Source organism: Mobula birostris, chromosome 6 (assembly GCF_030028105.1).
Source record: "Mobula birostris isolate sMobBir1 chromosome 6, sMobBir1.hap1, whole genome shotgun sequence".
NCBI lineage: Eukaryota > Metazoa > Chordata > Chondrichthyes > Myliobatiformes > Myliobatidae > Mobula > Mobula birostris.
The window spans coordinates 164,878,386-164,894,912 of NC_092375.1; the positions used below are offsets into that span (position 1 = coordinate 164,878,386).

Here is a 16,527-nt window from a genome sequence, read left to right on the forward strand (position 1 = left end):
ACTCTCCTGCTTAAAGTTCAATCTTTTGTCTCAGAAAGAGACTTGTAATTGTTCAATTGAAGCTATCAAATTATAAGCAGGTGATAAACTACTCTGAGATTTTCAAACGTTTTTATTTTCTTTCAGTTGCTTTCTGTTTATAGTTCTAATCACTCTTTTAATCCCATCTTTCTTTCAGTCTCTATTTATTTTTACCTATTTAATTTGTCATTAATTCATTCTTTTTCTTTCTATGTTGTTCCACCTATCACTTTATCTACCTATAAAGTTAAGTATTATATGAATTTGACAGCTGAACGATATTCAGAAAATACCACTTGTTCCTTGTGCAAAGTGGTGCCATGATACCTTGTATTATTTTGCCACTTGTTTTGTAAAATTAATGAATTCTGAAGGGTGTAGAAAACAATGGACTTTGATATTCACTCCTTCCTTTCTGAATACCCTGACAGCCTATGGCAGCTAGCCATAGTCCACGGCTTTTGAATTTTTCTCAATGTCTCTGAAGGAGACTCTTAGATATTAGTCAAAATAGATTTAGTAACTTTTAGAAGCTAAACTAAAATTTAAAGCCACATAGAGAATTTGAAAGCATTAAAGTAATGCAAAGATTTCCTTTATTGATTTTTTTTTTACTAGTGTTGATTCAAATAAATTGGGTCTCCTTTGCAAACCAACTAGCCCTAGCATAGAATTGAGGGAACAGTTGAAAAGTGCCCATTCCCATTTCTCCAGATTATTGCTTTGCCTCTGGATTTGACAATGAGTCAAGAATTTGAGAAAGTTGCTAGATATGCTGGCATCTGACTTCCAGAGTACTTTGGAGCTTTGTGTGAATAGCTAAGACAAACTTAGTCACTAATGGTTCATAGATGGATTGAATGAACCCCAAGTTGATTGGATATTTGTTTAATTAGTTCTCCTGAACACGAGGTGTGTATGAAGAGATGCACTGATATTTATAATCAGATATTTATAATCTGCATGTGGTTTTAGATTTGATAGCTTGGCTCAGGGGAAGTAAAATGAAAGCTCTTAAATAGTCTTCCATTGTTTCTTATATTCTTGTCCTCTAATATTAGTTTTTTTTATTGTCACAGAACCTGCAAGTATTATAGAAAAAGCAGATTCTATTAGTGTAACTGCAGGAGAGCCAGCAACATTGGACTGCAGTTTTACAGGAACACCAGAAATTAAAGCCAGGTGGTTTAAGAATGGCACAGAATTGATTACTGGGAGAAAATACAAAATCAGCGTTGCAAATAAGATTACTAGTTTAAAGATCCCTTTTACTGAGAAAGAGGATAGTGGTGAATATACCTGTGAGGTCGAGAATGACGTTGGTAGCAGCAGTTGCAAAGCTTCCATTACAGTATTGGGTTGGTATTTTTACTTTTCCATTTTATAATGATCACTGAAATATTTAAAAGAAGATTGTGGGAGAAATAGTAATCTTTGATTTCCTACCATGTGTTGGACAGATCGCATAGTTCCACCATCATTTAAAAGAAACTTAAAAAAGACGGATGGCATCAAAACTTCTTTTGTTAAGATGGAATGCAAAATCTCTGGTTCTCTTCCAATGACTGTACTTTGGTATAAGGACAATGAAGAATTAACATCTAGTGAAAAGCATAAGTTTTCTTACTATGATAACATTGCACAGCTGGAGATTCATCAACTAGAAATGACAGATGGTGGAAGCTACACTTGCAGAGCAACAAATTCTGCTGGAACTGATCAAAGTATTGGTGTCTTAACTGTGAAAGGTTCGAAATGTTGCATTCAATTGATTAATTGCTTAAAAATTAGATTGACTGATATCCTTCAGTTAACCAAGGCATAACTTTTATCCACGGCTTCTATTTAATTTACTGCATTAACAAACATGTTGAGAATGCATGTATTAGGTTTATGCTCTCTTATTTTGTGTGGGCACGTGGCCAAGTGGTTAAGGCATTCGTCTAGTGATCTAAAGGTTGCCAGTTCGAGCCTTAGCTGAGGCAGCGTGTTGTGTCCTTGAGCAAGGCACTTAACCACACATTGCTCTATGTCTGTGTGAGGAGTGGCACGCCACACAGTCTTTCGTTCAGCACCTTGTAAGGCATGAAAGTCCCCGACGCTGGCCTCCTAGGCCTGAGTCGACGATCCCCTCCCTCCTCTTATTTTAACATTTTATTTTCAGAAAAAGTACAATTTTCATTTACTTTTCTTGTGATAATGATTTGTCCTCTTGAATTTTCAGAACCTCCTTATTTTACTCTGAAACCTTTGTCTCAGGATGTTATACCTGGTTCTAAAGTACAGTTTAGGAGTGTTATTGGTGGAACTCCTCCAATAACCATCAAATGGTTCAAGGACAAAAAGGAACTGGTGCCAAGTAGTTCACTTTACATTTCCAAAGAAGGTTCAACAAGTATGCTACAGCTCCATTCAGCAAAAATCTCTGATACTGGTGACTACACTTGTCGAGTCAGCAATGAAGTTGGCAGTGAAACATGTGTGGCACATCTTTTTGTCAAAGGTGTGTTATTTCTAATGACTCTCTATAGCATTGTAAACTGTTTGAAAACAATCTTTATTTGAAGACCTTCTCATTGCTACAACATCTTTCTATTCAATCTGAGGCTTCCTTCAACATTAATACTAATTACTTTGTCTTACTTATGTTAGAACTATGAAAACTTTACCCGTTTATGTCTTCCATTGATTTAACTTCTTGTAATATAACCACATAATTCTTTTATGAGATTCTAAATTTGTATTCAATTTGCATGTGTTATATAATATGATGGCCAAACTGAAGTGCTTGCACCATATGCTACCTTTGAAATCTGGTAGATCAGTTTCTAATTACATAATTTTAGCCAGTTTTTAGTAGGCAAGGCACTGGAAAACAGTCAGGAATGTCTTATTTTTACAACTATTCCCTTGTTGGATATTGATTATAGGATAGAAAAGGTATCAGTAATTAAGCACACCAATAATGGGGCGGCACGGTAGCATAGTGGTTAGCCCGACGCTTTACGGAATAGGCAACCTGGATTCACTTCCCACTGTTGCCTGTAAGGAGTTTGTACGTTCTCCCAGTGACTGCACGGGCTTCCTCCAAAGACTTATCAGTTGGTAGGTTAATTGGTCATTGTAAATTGTCCCATGATTAGACTAGGATTAAATCGGGTGATTACTAGGCAGCATGGCTCGAACCTATTCCATGCTGTATGTCAATAAATAAATAAATAATGCTTAGCCTGTCCTCCCACAAAACCCCTTGACCCCTCTAGGTATGACCAAATGTTTTGGTCCTGTGGGTCCACTTTTCTAAGAAGCTTGGCTGTCGCACAAAGCGGAGTGGTTCAAAAACATCTCATGGTCCTCAATTTTTATTAATCTCTAATTTTAGACAATAGAAATTATAGTTAATAAGGAAGATATTGCAAATAAAAATTCCCATTGTTTTTTGAGAGAACACTGGCAACACAATGGATGGATTGCAGTATCAGTTGTTCAATGAATTCAGAGGGAAAACATGGTAAGTGATGTTAGGTGGTGCATATCATTGGTAGAAATTAAGTACAGAGCTAAAGTTTTCATTTGAATGGATATGCTAATAAATAGAGAAGAAGGCAGTTGCATAAAACAAGCATATAATCTGTGAAAAGTAACCTAAAAGACTTATTTTGTTTGGAAACGAGTATTTGTTTGATTTTAGTTAGCTATTGATCTATTTTATTAAGGTGCTATTCACATATTTGACTGAACACAACTTTCTTAATATTCCAAAATGTGTCCTTTTTCAGATACCTTTATAAATATTAGTACAGTAAATTTTAAAATAATGATTGATGACAGATGAAATATTTTCTCGAAGCTATATACATACCACTTTATTAGGTGCCCCCTGTATCTGATAAAATGGTCACTGAGTGCATGTTTGTGATCTACTGCTGTAGTTCAGCCATTTCAGGTTTCAATGTGTTATGTGTGCAGAGAAGCTCTTCCACACACCACGATTGTAATGCCTGGTTATTTGAGATGCTTTTACTTTCCTGTCAGCTTGGATCAGTCTGGCCATTCTCCTCTAACCTCTCTCATTAACAAGGCATTTTTGCCCACAGAACTGCCACTTACTGGATGTTTTTTGATTTTTGCACAAATCTCTGTGGTGTGTGAAAATTCCAGATCAGTAGTTTCTGAGATATTGAAACCTTCCTGTCTGGCATCAACAATTATTCAAAGGTCAAAGTCACTTAGATCATCTTTCTTCCCCATTCTGAGGTTAGACCGAACAACAATAGAACCTCTTGACTATTTCTGCATGCTTTTACGCATTAAGTCACTGCCACATGATTGGTTAATTAGATATTTGCATAAACAAGCAGGTGTACCTGATAAAGTGGCCTGAATATTTGTGTATACCATCAAAGACTTGTTAATCCTCTTTAAGTATGCATAAAATCTTTTAAAAATTTTCTCATTCTGTTCATTACATTTTGGTTTATAGAGCCTCCAAGCTTCATTCAGAAGCCGGATCGTACAACATTATTGAAAAAAGGAAGTTCTACATCTCTTGAGTGCTCAGTAATTGGTACACCTGAGATCAAAATAACTTGGTACAAGCAAGAAAGTGAAATTCTCCCAAATGACAAATTCAGGATGTCATTTGTCGATTCAAAACCTGTGCTTGAGCTTACTAATGTCAATGTGGAAGACAGTGGTCAATATACTTGTAGAGCAGAAAATGAAGCTGGCTTTGACAACTGCAGCGTTACAATTACTGTTAAAGGTGTGTGACCATAAAATGTAAAAGAGCTATAGAATAAGCAACACAGAAGTAGGCCCTTTGGCTCGACTCATCCATATCCTGTTTGACCAACCCCTCTCAATTTTTCTTATCCATGTAGCTGTCCAAGAGTTTTAAATGTTGTTGCCTTAAGGCTGATTTATACTTGTGCGCACTACCTTACGCCGTAGCCTACGCAAGTTGGCTGTGCTGTTGTGACCATTTATACTTGTATGTTGGTGTGTCTGCGTCGCTCTGCAATTCACCACCAAAACGCTAGTTGGTGGTGGGGTTTCTAAGCCACTGTGTTGAGTTTCTTCATATTGAAACTCAACACGAAGAAACTCAAACTTCAAACAATGGCGACTGAAACTGAAGGAGGGTGAATTTTCTGTGCTTGTCCGGCCACTGAGAGACATGGACGAGGAAATGCGTTTCAAATATTTTCGGATGTCAGCAGGTAGATTTGATGATTTGGTGCATCGTCTCCAACCATTTATTTCGCATTAGCGTACGCACAGTATACTCAGAGACTGGCAATTACCATTCGAGTTTTAGTTTCAGGTGGAAGTCAACAGGCTGTAGCAGCTAGCTACAAACTGGCGTCAAGCACAGGGTCCGCCTTAATTTCGGAGGTCTGTAAAGCTTTATGGAAAGCATTGCAGCCAGAGTTCCTTCCCTGTCCTTCAGTTGCCCAATGGGAAGCTATTGCAGCGTAGGAAGGAATGGGATGCTACCAAACGGACCAATCACAGTTGTTGCAGTCTGCATCGCCGCAACGCATAGTTACATTTTTGAGGAGGTGCACGTCAGACTACCGCATAGGGTAGGGTGTAGGGTACGTGGCTATGCGGTACCTAGGACGTCAATTTGACGCACAAGAATAAATTGGCCTTTAGTCATTTCTTCTGGCAGTTCATTCTACATACACACTGCCCTCTGCGTGAAGAGGTTGCCCCTCAGGCTCTTTAAGAACTTTCCCCTCTCATTTTAAATCTATATCCTATGGTTTTTTTATTCACTTTTACTATGAAAAAGACTATGTACATTCACTCTATCTATACCCGTCATAATTTTATATAGCTCTATAAGGTTACTGTTGAGTTTCCTACACTCTAGGGAATAAAGTCCTAGCCTGAAGATCTCTCCTTCTATTGTAAGTCAGGCCCTAAGGTATTGACAGCATTCTTCTTTGCAGTCTTTCCAGCTTAATGACATCATTCCTGTAACTGTACACAGTACTCCAGATAGAGCCTCACCAACGTTTTGTTTCAATTCCTGTCTCACGTGCCCTGACTGAGGAAGACTAACATGGAAAATGTCTTATTCACCACCCAGTATCCCTGTGACAAATGTATATGTACTCCTCAGTCCCTTTGTTCTCCAATACATACCAGAGTCCTAATGTTTATTATGAAAGTCCTACTCGAATTTCACTTCTCAAAATATCTCATATTTAGTTACCTGGTTGATAACCTTTTTTGCTGACTACAGTACCACCCATTTAAAGTCATCTGCAAACTTACTGAACTTACTTACATTCTCATCTAAATTGTTTATATGAATGACAAACAACAATAGATGCAACACCATTCATAGTGTTTAACACTAGTCACAGGCCTTTGGTTTAAAAAATTAATTTGTATCATTGCCCCTGCCTCCTACCATCATGTCAATTATGTATCCACTTAGCTAACTCACCCAGGATTTCATGCGATCTAATCTTCCGTACTGATGTTCCAGATAGGACCTTGTCAACGGTCTTGCTTAAGTCCATATAGACAATATCAATCAACTCCCCTGTTCTCATCAATTCTCTAAGTTACCTCTTCAAAAATCTTAATAGACTTTAATGAAGGAGTTTTGAAAACTTATTTTCCAGTGATATTTCTTTTTTGCTTGGTATCTTAACTTTTGTTCTTCCTTTTTTTCAAAGAACCTCCTTCTTTTAGCAAGAAGCTGGAACCTATGGAGACAGTGAAAGGAAATGATGTCAGTCTTGAATGTGGAATTGCTGGTTCAGGTCCATTTGATGCCACTTGGTATAAAGACAATAAGCAGATTCAGTCAAGTATAAAATTCAAGCTGACAACTGGAAAATCTTTAACAAGTCTTTTTATTCAGAATGTTGATAATTCAGATGCTGGTGAATACCGGTGTGAAGTAACAAATGACGTGGGAAGTTGTTCTTGTGCTGCAGTGGTCAAATTAAAAGGTCAGTTACCAAATGCCACATTTTATCTCTTTTGATAATTTCAGTAATCCCATTCATTCTCACTTGGCTTTATGACTGTAGCATCACAAAGTTACTGAACGTCTGATTCTTATCTCTAATTGATACAATTCTTAACTCTAAACCAGAACCACCTTTCTTCATGAAAAGGATTGAAAATGTTACAACATTATCTGGAAATTCTGCCACTTTTAATAGCCAAATAGAAGGCTCATCTCCCATATTTATCACATGGATGAAGGACAAAGAAGAAATCAGAGAAGATGACAATATTAATATATCTTTTGAGGACAGTATTGCTGTACTGCACATTGCTTCTGTTGAATCATATCACAGTGGAAAGTACGCCTGTCAGGCTAGGAATGATGCAGGAACTGAGAAGTGTTTTGCAACCTTGTCAGTAACAGGTTGGTGTAATGCACTTGACCTTTGTGAATCTCAATAATTTGTTCATTAGTAAGAGGTAAAACATTTTTTAACTTCATCCATTGAGAAAATACGGTTTTCCTTTCAGAACCCGCACAAATCCTAGAGAAACCAGAGCCTTTAAGTGTAACTTCAGGAACAATGGCAATCTTGGAATGTGTTGTTGCTGGTACTCCAGAGCTAAAAGTTAGATGGTTCAAGAATCAAGAAGAATTGACATCTAGTAGGAAATATAAAGTGACATTTGTGAACAAAGTGGCAGCCCTAAAGATACAATCTGTTGATAAGGATGATAGTGGAGAATATGCTTTTGAAGTACAGAATGAGTTTGGACACAGCAGCTGCACAACTTCGTTGACAGTACTAGGTTGGTTTTATTGTAATGTCTTAAATCCATTAATAGTACGTATTAGAACAGTAGCTAAAATGGTACAGTATAATTACAACATAGTTGGACTAAGAAGGTTATAATTTTGTGTTCTGAACTTGAAATTATGTATTCAACATATTGTCTTCTAAATATACGCAATTGGTTATGAACAGAATAATCAGTACCTTCATGATTGTGTCTCATCATCCAGTTGTTATGGAGTGGAGTATGTATCTACTGCTGAATAGTCCATAGTATTATAATGAGGTACTAGTATATAATGCAATCAGAATTTACATTGCATTATGTTATAGATCATCTAATTTTGCCATAGAAATGGAAAGTGTCAGCACTTCCACCTCTTACATTTTAACTCCATTACCATCCAATTTCTATGAATGAGGATGAATAAAAATCTTATTCTTGATGTTTCCGCTGATAAGCTTTCTTTTTTGTTCCGTGTTGTATAGATCGAATAATTGCTCCAACTTTTACTAAAAGTTTAAAGAAAATGGATAATATATTAGGAGCTTTGATGCACATGGAGTGCAAAGTATCTGGTTCACTTCCAATCAGCATTTCTTGGTATAAAGATAACACAGAAATAATGGCTGATCACAAATACAAAATGTCTTTTGAAGAAAATACAGCATTTTTGGAGATTAACGAAATTAAAATCACAGATGGTGGAAACTACTCTTGCAAAGCAACAAATGCTGCTGGAAGTAGTAAATGCAGTGGATCTCTAACTATAAAAGGTTTGAAGATATACTTATCTTAATCCACTTTTGTTTAAAGACGCATCAAATACTGATTTTTCTGGTTAAAAGGGTGCTAGCTAATAGCAGAAGTTCCAGAATCTGTTTAAGTACTGGTAAGTTCAAATGTTATGTTCATTCTGCCTCTCGACTTCATATGAAGTTGGACTGAACACGAGATTTGAACTCCATTGATTTCAAATGGTTTTGTAAGGCTTTGGATTAGAAGGCAAATTGGCCTTGATTAAACTTGCCTATTTAATTTTAACTGAACATTGTTAATTTATTGCCTAAATCTTTTAATTGCAATATATTTTAAACTTAATTGTTTTAATAGCTTAAAGTTATTAAAATCATCCTCACAGCTTTTACAGCTGGCTGAGTTGCAGACTGGGCTTTGCTGCCTGTTGAAGCATAACTGTCATCTATCATTCCAGACCAGGGGTTCCCAACTTTTTTTTATGCCATGGAGCCCTACCATTAACCGAGGGGCCACAGACCTCAGGTTGGGTATCCCTGTTCTAGATCATGCCAGTGGATACGTATGGAAACTTAGGTGTGGGGGTCCATATCAGGAAAATTTCACCCAATATTATATTTTTCTTAACTTTCTGTAACAATGTAGATAAATTATATATACTTAAACTTCCTAAAGTATTTTGAAGTCATCTATTTCAATGACAGAGTGCTGGAGTAGTATAAATAATTATAGAAGTTTTAGTATTTTTACTTCTGAAAATACTAAAAAAACATTATTTTTCTCAAATGAATTTTAGAACCGCCAAGCTTTATAGAAAAACCGATGTCCCAAGAGATTGTACTTGGTTCTACACTACAGTTTAAAAGCATTGTGAAAGGAACTCCTCCATTATTTATCAAGTGGATTAAGGATAATAAGGAGCTGAAACCTGCCCCAAGATGTTCCATTTGGAATGAAGAAACAACATACTTCCTCGAGCTAATTTCAACCAAAGCTTCTGATGCTGGTGTTTACAGCTGTCAACTCACTAATGAAGCTGGTTCAGTCATTAGTACTGCAAATGTATTCATTAAAGGTTTGTGTTTATTGTTAATCTTAATTGTAATTTAATGTTGTGTGTCATTTTTGACACTGTGATATACTCTTGCATTCTTAAACTCGCAGAAGAGTGACTCTTACCGAAAGGTTATTATTTCTTCTCTTTTCTTAACCTTATTTACTATGCCAAATTTGTCTAATTTTAACTATATTTAAGTTTCCTACATTTCATTTCTCAGAACCTCCAAACTTTGTTACAACGCCACCTTCGTCAACATTTCTGAAACAAGGAGAATTTGCACGTTTTGAGTGCAAAATTACTGGTACACCTGAAATCACAGTAACATGGTATAGAAATAACCAGGAAATTAGAACCAGTGACAAGTATAGGATGTCATTTCAAAACTCATTGGCTGTCCTTGATATTGCTGATGTAAGAGTGGAAGACAGTGGGGATTATTCTTGCGAAGCCCAGAATGATGCTGGCATTAACAGCTGCAACTTTATGATTCAGGTTAAAGGTGTGTAAGTAAACAGTACTTTAAGGGGAGATTGAAAACTTTGGCATATGACTGTTTTCTAAGCCACATTGTTATGTTTTACTTTTTAGAACCTCCCTCATTTACAAAGAAACTTGAATCTATTGAGATAATTAAAGCTAGCAATGTTACTCTTGAATGTGAGATGACTGGTACAGCTCCATTTGAAGTTTCGTGGTATAAGGGCAATAAACAAATTCGTCGCAGCAAAAAGTACAAAATGATCTCAGACAATTTGTTAGCCAGTCTTTACATTGTAACACCTGATATTACGGATATTGGCGAATACAAGTGTACTGTAAAAAATGATGTGGGAAGTTGCTCATGCAGTTCTACAGTCAGGTTGAAAGGTCAGTTAATGTGTTTCTGGGAGCATATTTGGCTTCTGCAATTTGAAACAATGTTCAGTTATTTATGGAAAAAAAACTACCTTTTAGATTAAAGCATTTCTACACAATAATGAAAAGCTAAAATTAAAACTCATTTTTGTATAACTATTTGTTTTAAATTAGAACCCCCAAGATTTATAAAGAAGATTGAAAATATGACCATATTGTCAGGTAATTCAGTTGTATTCCAATGTCAAGTAAAAGGCTCAAAGCCTATTTGCGTAACTTGGATGAAAGATAGAAGTGAACTCCAAGAAGATGGTAATATTGCTTTGTCTTTTGAGAATAATATTGCTACTCTTCAAATAAATGCTGTTGGAGAAAATCATGCTGGGAAGTATACGTGCCAGGTCCAGAATGATGCAGGAACTGAGCAGTGTTTTGCCACTTTGTTGGTAGCAGGTTAGTGAATTGTTTGGCCACCATTTTAATTAACAGTGGATTCAGATTTTTTTTAACCATGAATCAACTGAAATGAATTAATGCAAGTCATGTATTGAAGAGATTTCTTTTCCCTCATAGAACCGGCAAAAATCACAGAACAAGCACAGTCACTCAGAGTGACAGCAGGAAATGCAGCAAACCTGGAATGTACTGTCACTGGTACACCAGAACTAACAGTTAAGTGTTTTAAGGATGGTAATGAAATGGTGTCCAGTAGAAAACACAGGATCAGCATTGAGCATAATGTGGTCAGCCTAAAGATTCCTTCTGTTTCTAATGAAGACACTGGGGAATATACTTTTGAAGTCAAGAATCAGTTTGGAACCAGCAGCTGTAAAGCTTCGTTGACAGTATTAGGTTGGTGTTTTGCTTGCAATTTGAATTTGATTATGAAATTATGTTCACATTAATCATCAGCAAATATAAAAGCTGTAGGCATTTTTGCATATGCAATAGGATTAAGATTTTTGCCAAATTTAGTGTGCTGGCTAGGTTTTGTCTCTCTCCAGGCAGCAAGGCTATTGTACCTGGTATTCTCAGATGGTTTTCATTCAATCATTGATTAATCCTGAGCTTCTTAACTGGGTACTCCCAGGCAATACACGAGGATGCTCCAGATTCCAGCATCTGCGCTCTCTCTTGTTTTCATAATGATGCTGGTATATTATTTCCCATATAATATCCCAATTCTGCAGGGAAATACTGGTGATTCCTTTTATAATTGCCAACCTTTTTAATGTATAATTATCAGTAACTTAGTGATTTCCACGCAAGTCTTCATGTTGTGGGTTAACAATGCAGCCAAATTTTATAGTGTTGAACATTTGTGCTACGTGCCCAGAGACAGGGAGAATGTGTCTCCATTCAGGAAGGGAAACATGAATAATAATGGAAATTTTAGACTGGTGAGTCTCATGTCAGTGGTGGGGCAGTTACTGGAGAGGATTCTTAGAGATAGGACTTATGAATAATTAGAAAACTATGGCCTAGTAAGGAACAGTCAACATGTTTGTATGCAGGAAAACATGTCTTACTAACCTAATTTTTTTAAAGAGGCAATGAAGGTGATTGATGAAAGCAGAACTTTGAATGTTGTCTGCATGGATTTCAGAAAGGTGTTTGACAGTATTTTATATGTATATATTAATAAAAATCTGGATGAAAATATAGATGGATGAGTTAGTGAGGTTTCAGGTTAATGAAGATTGGTGGTGTTATGGATAGTGTAAAAGAACAACAAAGGATAGAATGAGATATAACCCAGTTGCGGATGTGGGTGGATAAATGGCAGGTGGACTTTAACCCAGCTGTGGTATTAACTATGGTATTGCACCTTAAGAGATCAAGTGTAAAGTGACAGTACACTGTCAATGGCAAGACCTTTAACAGTGTTGATAAGTAGAGAGATCTTGGGGTTCAAAGTTATAGCTCTCTGAAAGAGGCTGCACAGGTTGATATGGTGATAAAGAAGGCATTTGGTATGCTTGCAGGGCAAATAATTTACACACTAACTGGTGGGTGCCCAGGATACTCTGCCTGGGTGGTGGTGGAGGCAAATGCAATAAAAGTATTCAGGAGGTTCTTAGATAGACACATGAATGTACAGGAAATGGAAGGATATGGACATTGTGTAGGTAAAAGGGATTAATTTAGTCATGTGTTTGATTACTAATTTAATTCATTTGGCACATCATTGTGTCTGAGGGGCCACATTTTGTGTTGTACTCTTCTACATTCTCTATTTTTTGTTCTATAAATTCATTGGAATAAAAAGGTCTTGTCAAAGACTAAAGTCAGTAAAGATTGTTTAAATTTATTAATTTTGAGTATATTAGGCATTTAAACTTTTAAAGCTTTTTAAACATTTAAAATATTTAATAGTTTAAAAGTTTGAAATGCTTTTTAATAACTTTTGAGTATATCTGATTCTATATGTCTCAGAATCATTCAGAAGATTTCAGTGTCCAATAGCAGAAGGCACTTGCTAAGCCATTTCACCAACAGGAGAAAATCTGCAGATGCTGGAGATCCAAAGCGACACACACAAAATGCTGGAGAAACTCAGCAGGCCAGGCAGTATCTGTGGAAAAGAGTAAATAGTCTCTTTTACAGATGCTGCCTGGCTTGCTGAGTTCCACCAGCATTTTGTGTCTGTTGCTTTGGTAAGCAAAGTATATGGCATAGGCATTTGTCAATTTTTTTGGGTATTTTCAGTGGATCAGGGTGTTTTGTCCCATTGTCGCATGTGATACCATTATATCACTATAGCCTTGCTGTCATGAAGAATGTTGCTACGATGGAATCAGCTAATACTTTGTGAGAGAGCTGCATTAGAATGTGACATATTAGTTATCGATAAGGATGGTCATTGATGATTGAAAAATCTATGTTCCATAACTGTGGAAGAATGCACAGCAGCTTTATTAGGACTTTTTGGTATATTTCTGAATATTCACTAAAAGTACAACCTAATGAACACAATTTTTTGTTGGGAACAAAAAGCACAATGAATTTTATTCATTTAAAGCATTTGCTGTTTGAATTGATCAGCTATGCTTTTGGTATCTTGGACAGATCAACTAATTCCCCCAGTGTTTACACGGAAATTACGGAAAATGGACAGTGTTTTAGGATCATCTGTACAAATGGAATGCAAAGTTTCTGGTTCTCTTCCAATGAGCTTCTCATGGTATAAGGATGGCATTTTAATAATGACTAGTGAAAAATATAAAATATTATCTCAAGATAACACAACAACTTTGGAAGTTAATCAACTAGAGCTTTCAGATCGTGGAATTTACGTTTGCAAAGCAGCCAATTCAGTGGGAAGTGATGAATGCAGTGGTTTCTTAAATGTAACAGGTTTGAAAGTTGAATTTGCTTTCAATTCAATTTATATCTTTATTGTATTTATTCACTTCTTTAATTTTTTTATTTTTGCCTCTTACTCAATAGAAAAGTAATATACCTACATGCTTCAAATTTGATTGGAATTTATTGTAATTTCTTATTTCAATTTGAGCTCTTGTAATTCTTGACATACAGTACAACGCGGTGTAAATGATGTACTGTTGGAATTCAATGTTTTTTTTCACCTGACTTTCAGAGCCTCCAAGTTTTATAGAAAAACCATTGGCCCAGGAAAGCTTACCTGGCTCAACGGTGCAGTTTAGAAGTGTTGTGAAAGGATCTGCTCCACTAACTATAAAATGGCTGAAGGATGGCAGGGAACTGATGTCTGGAGCTGATTATTTCATTTTAAGTGAAAGCTCAACAAGTTTACTTGAGCTGTTTTCAGCCAAAGTTTCTGATTCTGGTGACTACATTTGTGAAGTGAGCAACAAAGTGGGCAGTGCCTCTTGTGCGGCAAGACTCTTTATAAAAGGTGTGCAATATGTTTGTATTCGTTTAATTGTTGTGGGATGGTTTTAAAAGTACAATCTATTTACATAGTGTGTAGGAGCCTTTCCTTGATCTGCTACATAATTTTCTCTTTGATATTTTTAATGTTAGTTTTGTGTGAAGTGTTGTCTTTCTTTGTTCATCTTAATGTTTCATGTATCTCATTCTTTGTGCTGAATAGAATTGTTTGGGACTTTTGTATGTCTAGCTAAACTAACAATGTTATTTCCACAGAGCCTCCATATTTTATTATGAGGTTAGAACCAACAGCAATTTTCAGAAAAGGAGAGACAGCAAGTTTTGAGTGTAAAATAACCGGCACACCAGAAATTAAAGTAACTTGGTTCAAGAATCATCATGAAATCTGTGCCAGCGAAAAATATAAAATATCATTTATTGATTCTGTGGCATTCTTGGAGATTACTGATGTAAGCTTGGATGACAGTGGTAATTATACCTGTGAAGTCCAAAATGAAGCTGGCACTGAAACTTGTGACATGACAGTTACAGTTAAAGGTGTGCATAAACTCTCTATTACATTTAATCATTAGTCCATCAGCTTTGTGAGTCATGTTGCAACCTATATTTAATTAAGGATTAATGAGGTCCCTATCATAAGAAGCTGATTCTTCTACATTTTGAATTGGCCAATACATTTACCATTTGATTGCCACGTGAATTTTGATTTTACTAGTCCGTAAAATAAAATATAAATATTTTTCAGTGATTATCAATGGAACGCTGCTAAAGCAGACCAGATTTTTCTGTTGGAGGCTTGGCATATTTTAAGAGCTATGGATATCACATCCAAGAACCTTGAGGCCTGATGAGGTCACAAATTCTCTTTCTTCATCTGATCCCTTAAGACATAGGAGCAGAATTAGGCTATTTAATTTAGGCTATGGGTATGACCATGGCTGATTTATCTTCTCTCTCAACCCCATTCTCCTGACTTCTCCCAATAACTTTTGATATTCTTACTAATCAAGAACCTATCAACTTCCACTTTAAATATACCTGATGACATGGCCATTGGTGACAATGAATTCTGCAGATTTACCACCCACCGGCTAAAGACATTTCTCTTCATCTCTGATCTAAAGGGATGTCCTTGAATTCTGAGGTTGTGCCCTCTGATGATACACTTTTCTACTATTGGAAACATCCTTTCCACATCCACTCTATCTAGTCCGTTCAATATTTAGTTACTGTCAATGAGATACCCCCTTGTTCTACTAAACTCCAATGAGTGCAGGCCCAGAGGCATCAAATGCTTCTTATATGTTAACCCCTTCATGCCCAGGATTATTCTTACAAACCTCCTCTTGACCCTCTCCAGTGTCAGCATATCCTTTCTTAGATATGGGGCCCAAAACTTCTCACAATACTTGAAATGTGGTCTGACCAATGCCTTATAAATTCCAGTATGAGCCATAGAGCCATAACAAACAAAACAGGCCCTTCAGCCAAGCATCAAGCATGTATCTCTACTAGTCCCATTTAAATGTAGTTGATCCTTAGCTTTCTTGTTACTTATCATAGTATGAGTATACAGTATATCTTTATCATCCAGTTAGTTCGTGTGTTCCATATTCCATCCACTCTCTGGATGAAAAGGTTTTTTCTCAGATCTTCTCTAAAAGTCTTATTCCTTTTCCTAAACCTATTCCTCTGATACCTCTGTATGTGAAATACTTCCTTCTATCTATCACTATCAATGCCCATCATAATTTTGTACATCTTTATCAGGATCCACTTCTCAGCTTATGCTATAAGGAAAGCAAGACCCTTTATGATCCAGCCTTTCCTGTGAATGGAAATACTCCATCCTCTTATATTTATTTTATAGTCCTATCACGTTATATAATATACCTCCATGCTCTTTTATTACATGCCTCAGCTACTGAAAATAAACATTCCATTTGCCTTCTTCACTGACTTATCCACATGTTTGGGTCCTTATACTTGTACATTGTCATCTCTCTAGTTTCCATACTCCTTCCCTACCTATCACTGAGTGGGTCCTGCCCTTATTTGTCTTCCCATAATGTGTCACCTTGCACTTAACAGGATTAAATTGTGGAATTTATCTGTGGGCATTTGCAGTGGGCATGTTGCTAGGTGGATCTTTAAACTGCTGTTTGAGTCGTTTATGCATCTTAGTG

At 36.4% G+C, this 16,527-nt stretch overlaps 3 protein-coding genes across 3 annotated transcripts in view; all 3 read left to right on the forward strand.

Moving 5' to 3' along the window:
• The window catches only part of ttn.2 (titin, tandem duplicate 2), a 391,135-nt gene that overhangs the window by 95,667 nt on the left and 278,941 nt on the right, over positions 1-16,527 (forward strand). The window lies entirely within an intron of this gene.
• Positions 1,093-10,117, forward strand: LOC140199692 (titin-like). Its single transcript, XM_072262172.1, has 10 exons — positions 1,093-1,379; positions 1,482-1,769; positions 2,246-2,524; positions 4,505-4,786; positions 6,720-6,998; positions 7,145-7,423; positions 7,531-7,809; positions 8,283-8,570; positions 9,347-9,625; positions 9,828-10,117. The coding sequence occupies exons 2-10, from the start codon at positions 1,553-1,555 to the stop codon at positions 10,115-10,117; spliced, it is 2,472 nt and encodes an 823-aa protein (XP_072118273.1). The 5' UTR covers positions 1,093-1,379; positions 1,482-1,552.
• Positions 10,747-14,913, forward strand: LOC140199693 (peroxidasin homolog). Its single transcript, XM_072262173.1, has 5 exons — positions 10,747-10,918; positions 11,039-11,317; positions 13,535-13,822; positions 14,067-14,345; positions 14,597-14,913. Exons 1-5 carry the CDS (start codon positions 10,747-10,749, stop codon positions 14,911-14,913), a joined length of 1,335 nt encoding a protein of 444 aa, XP_072118274.1.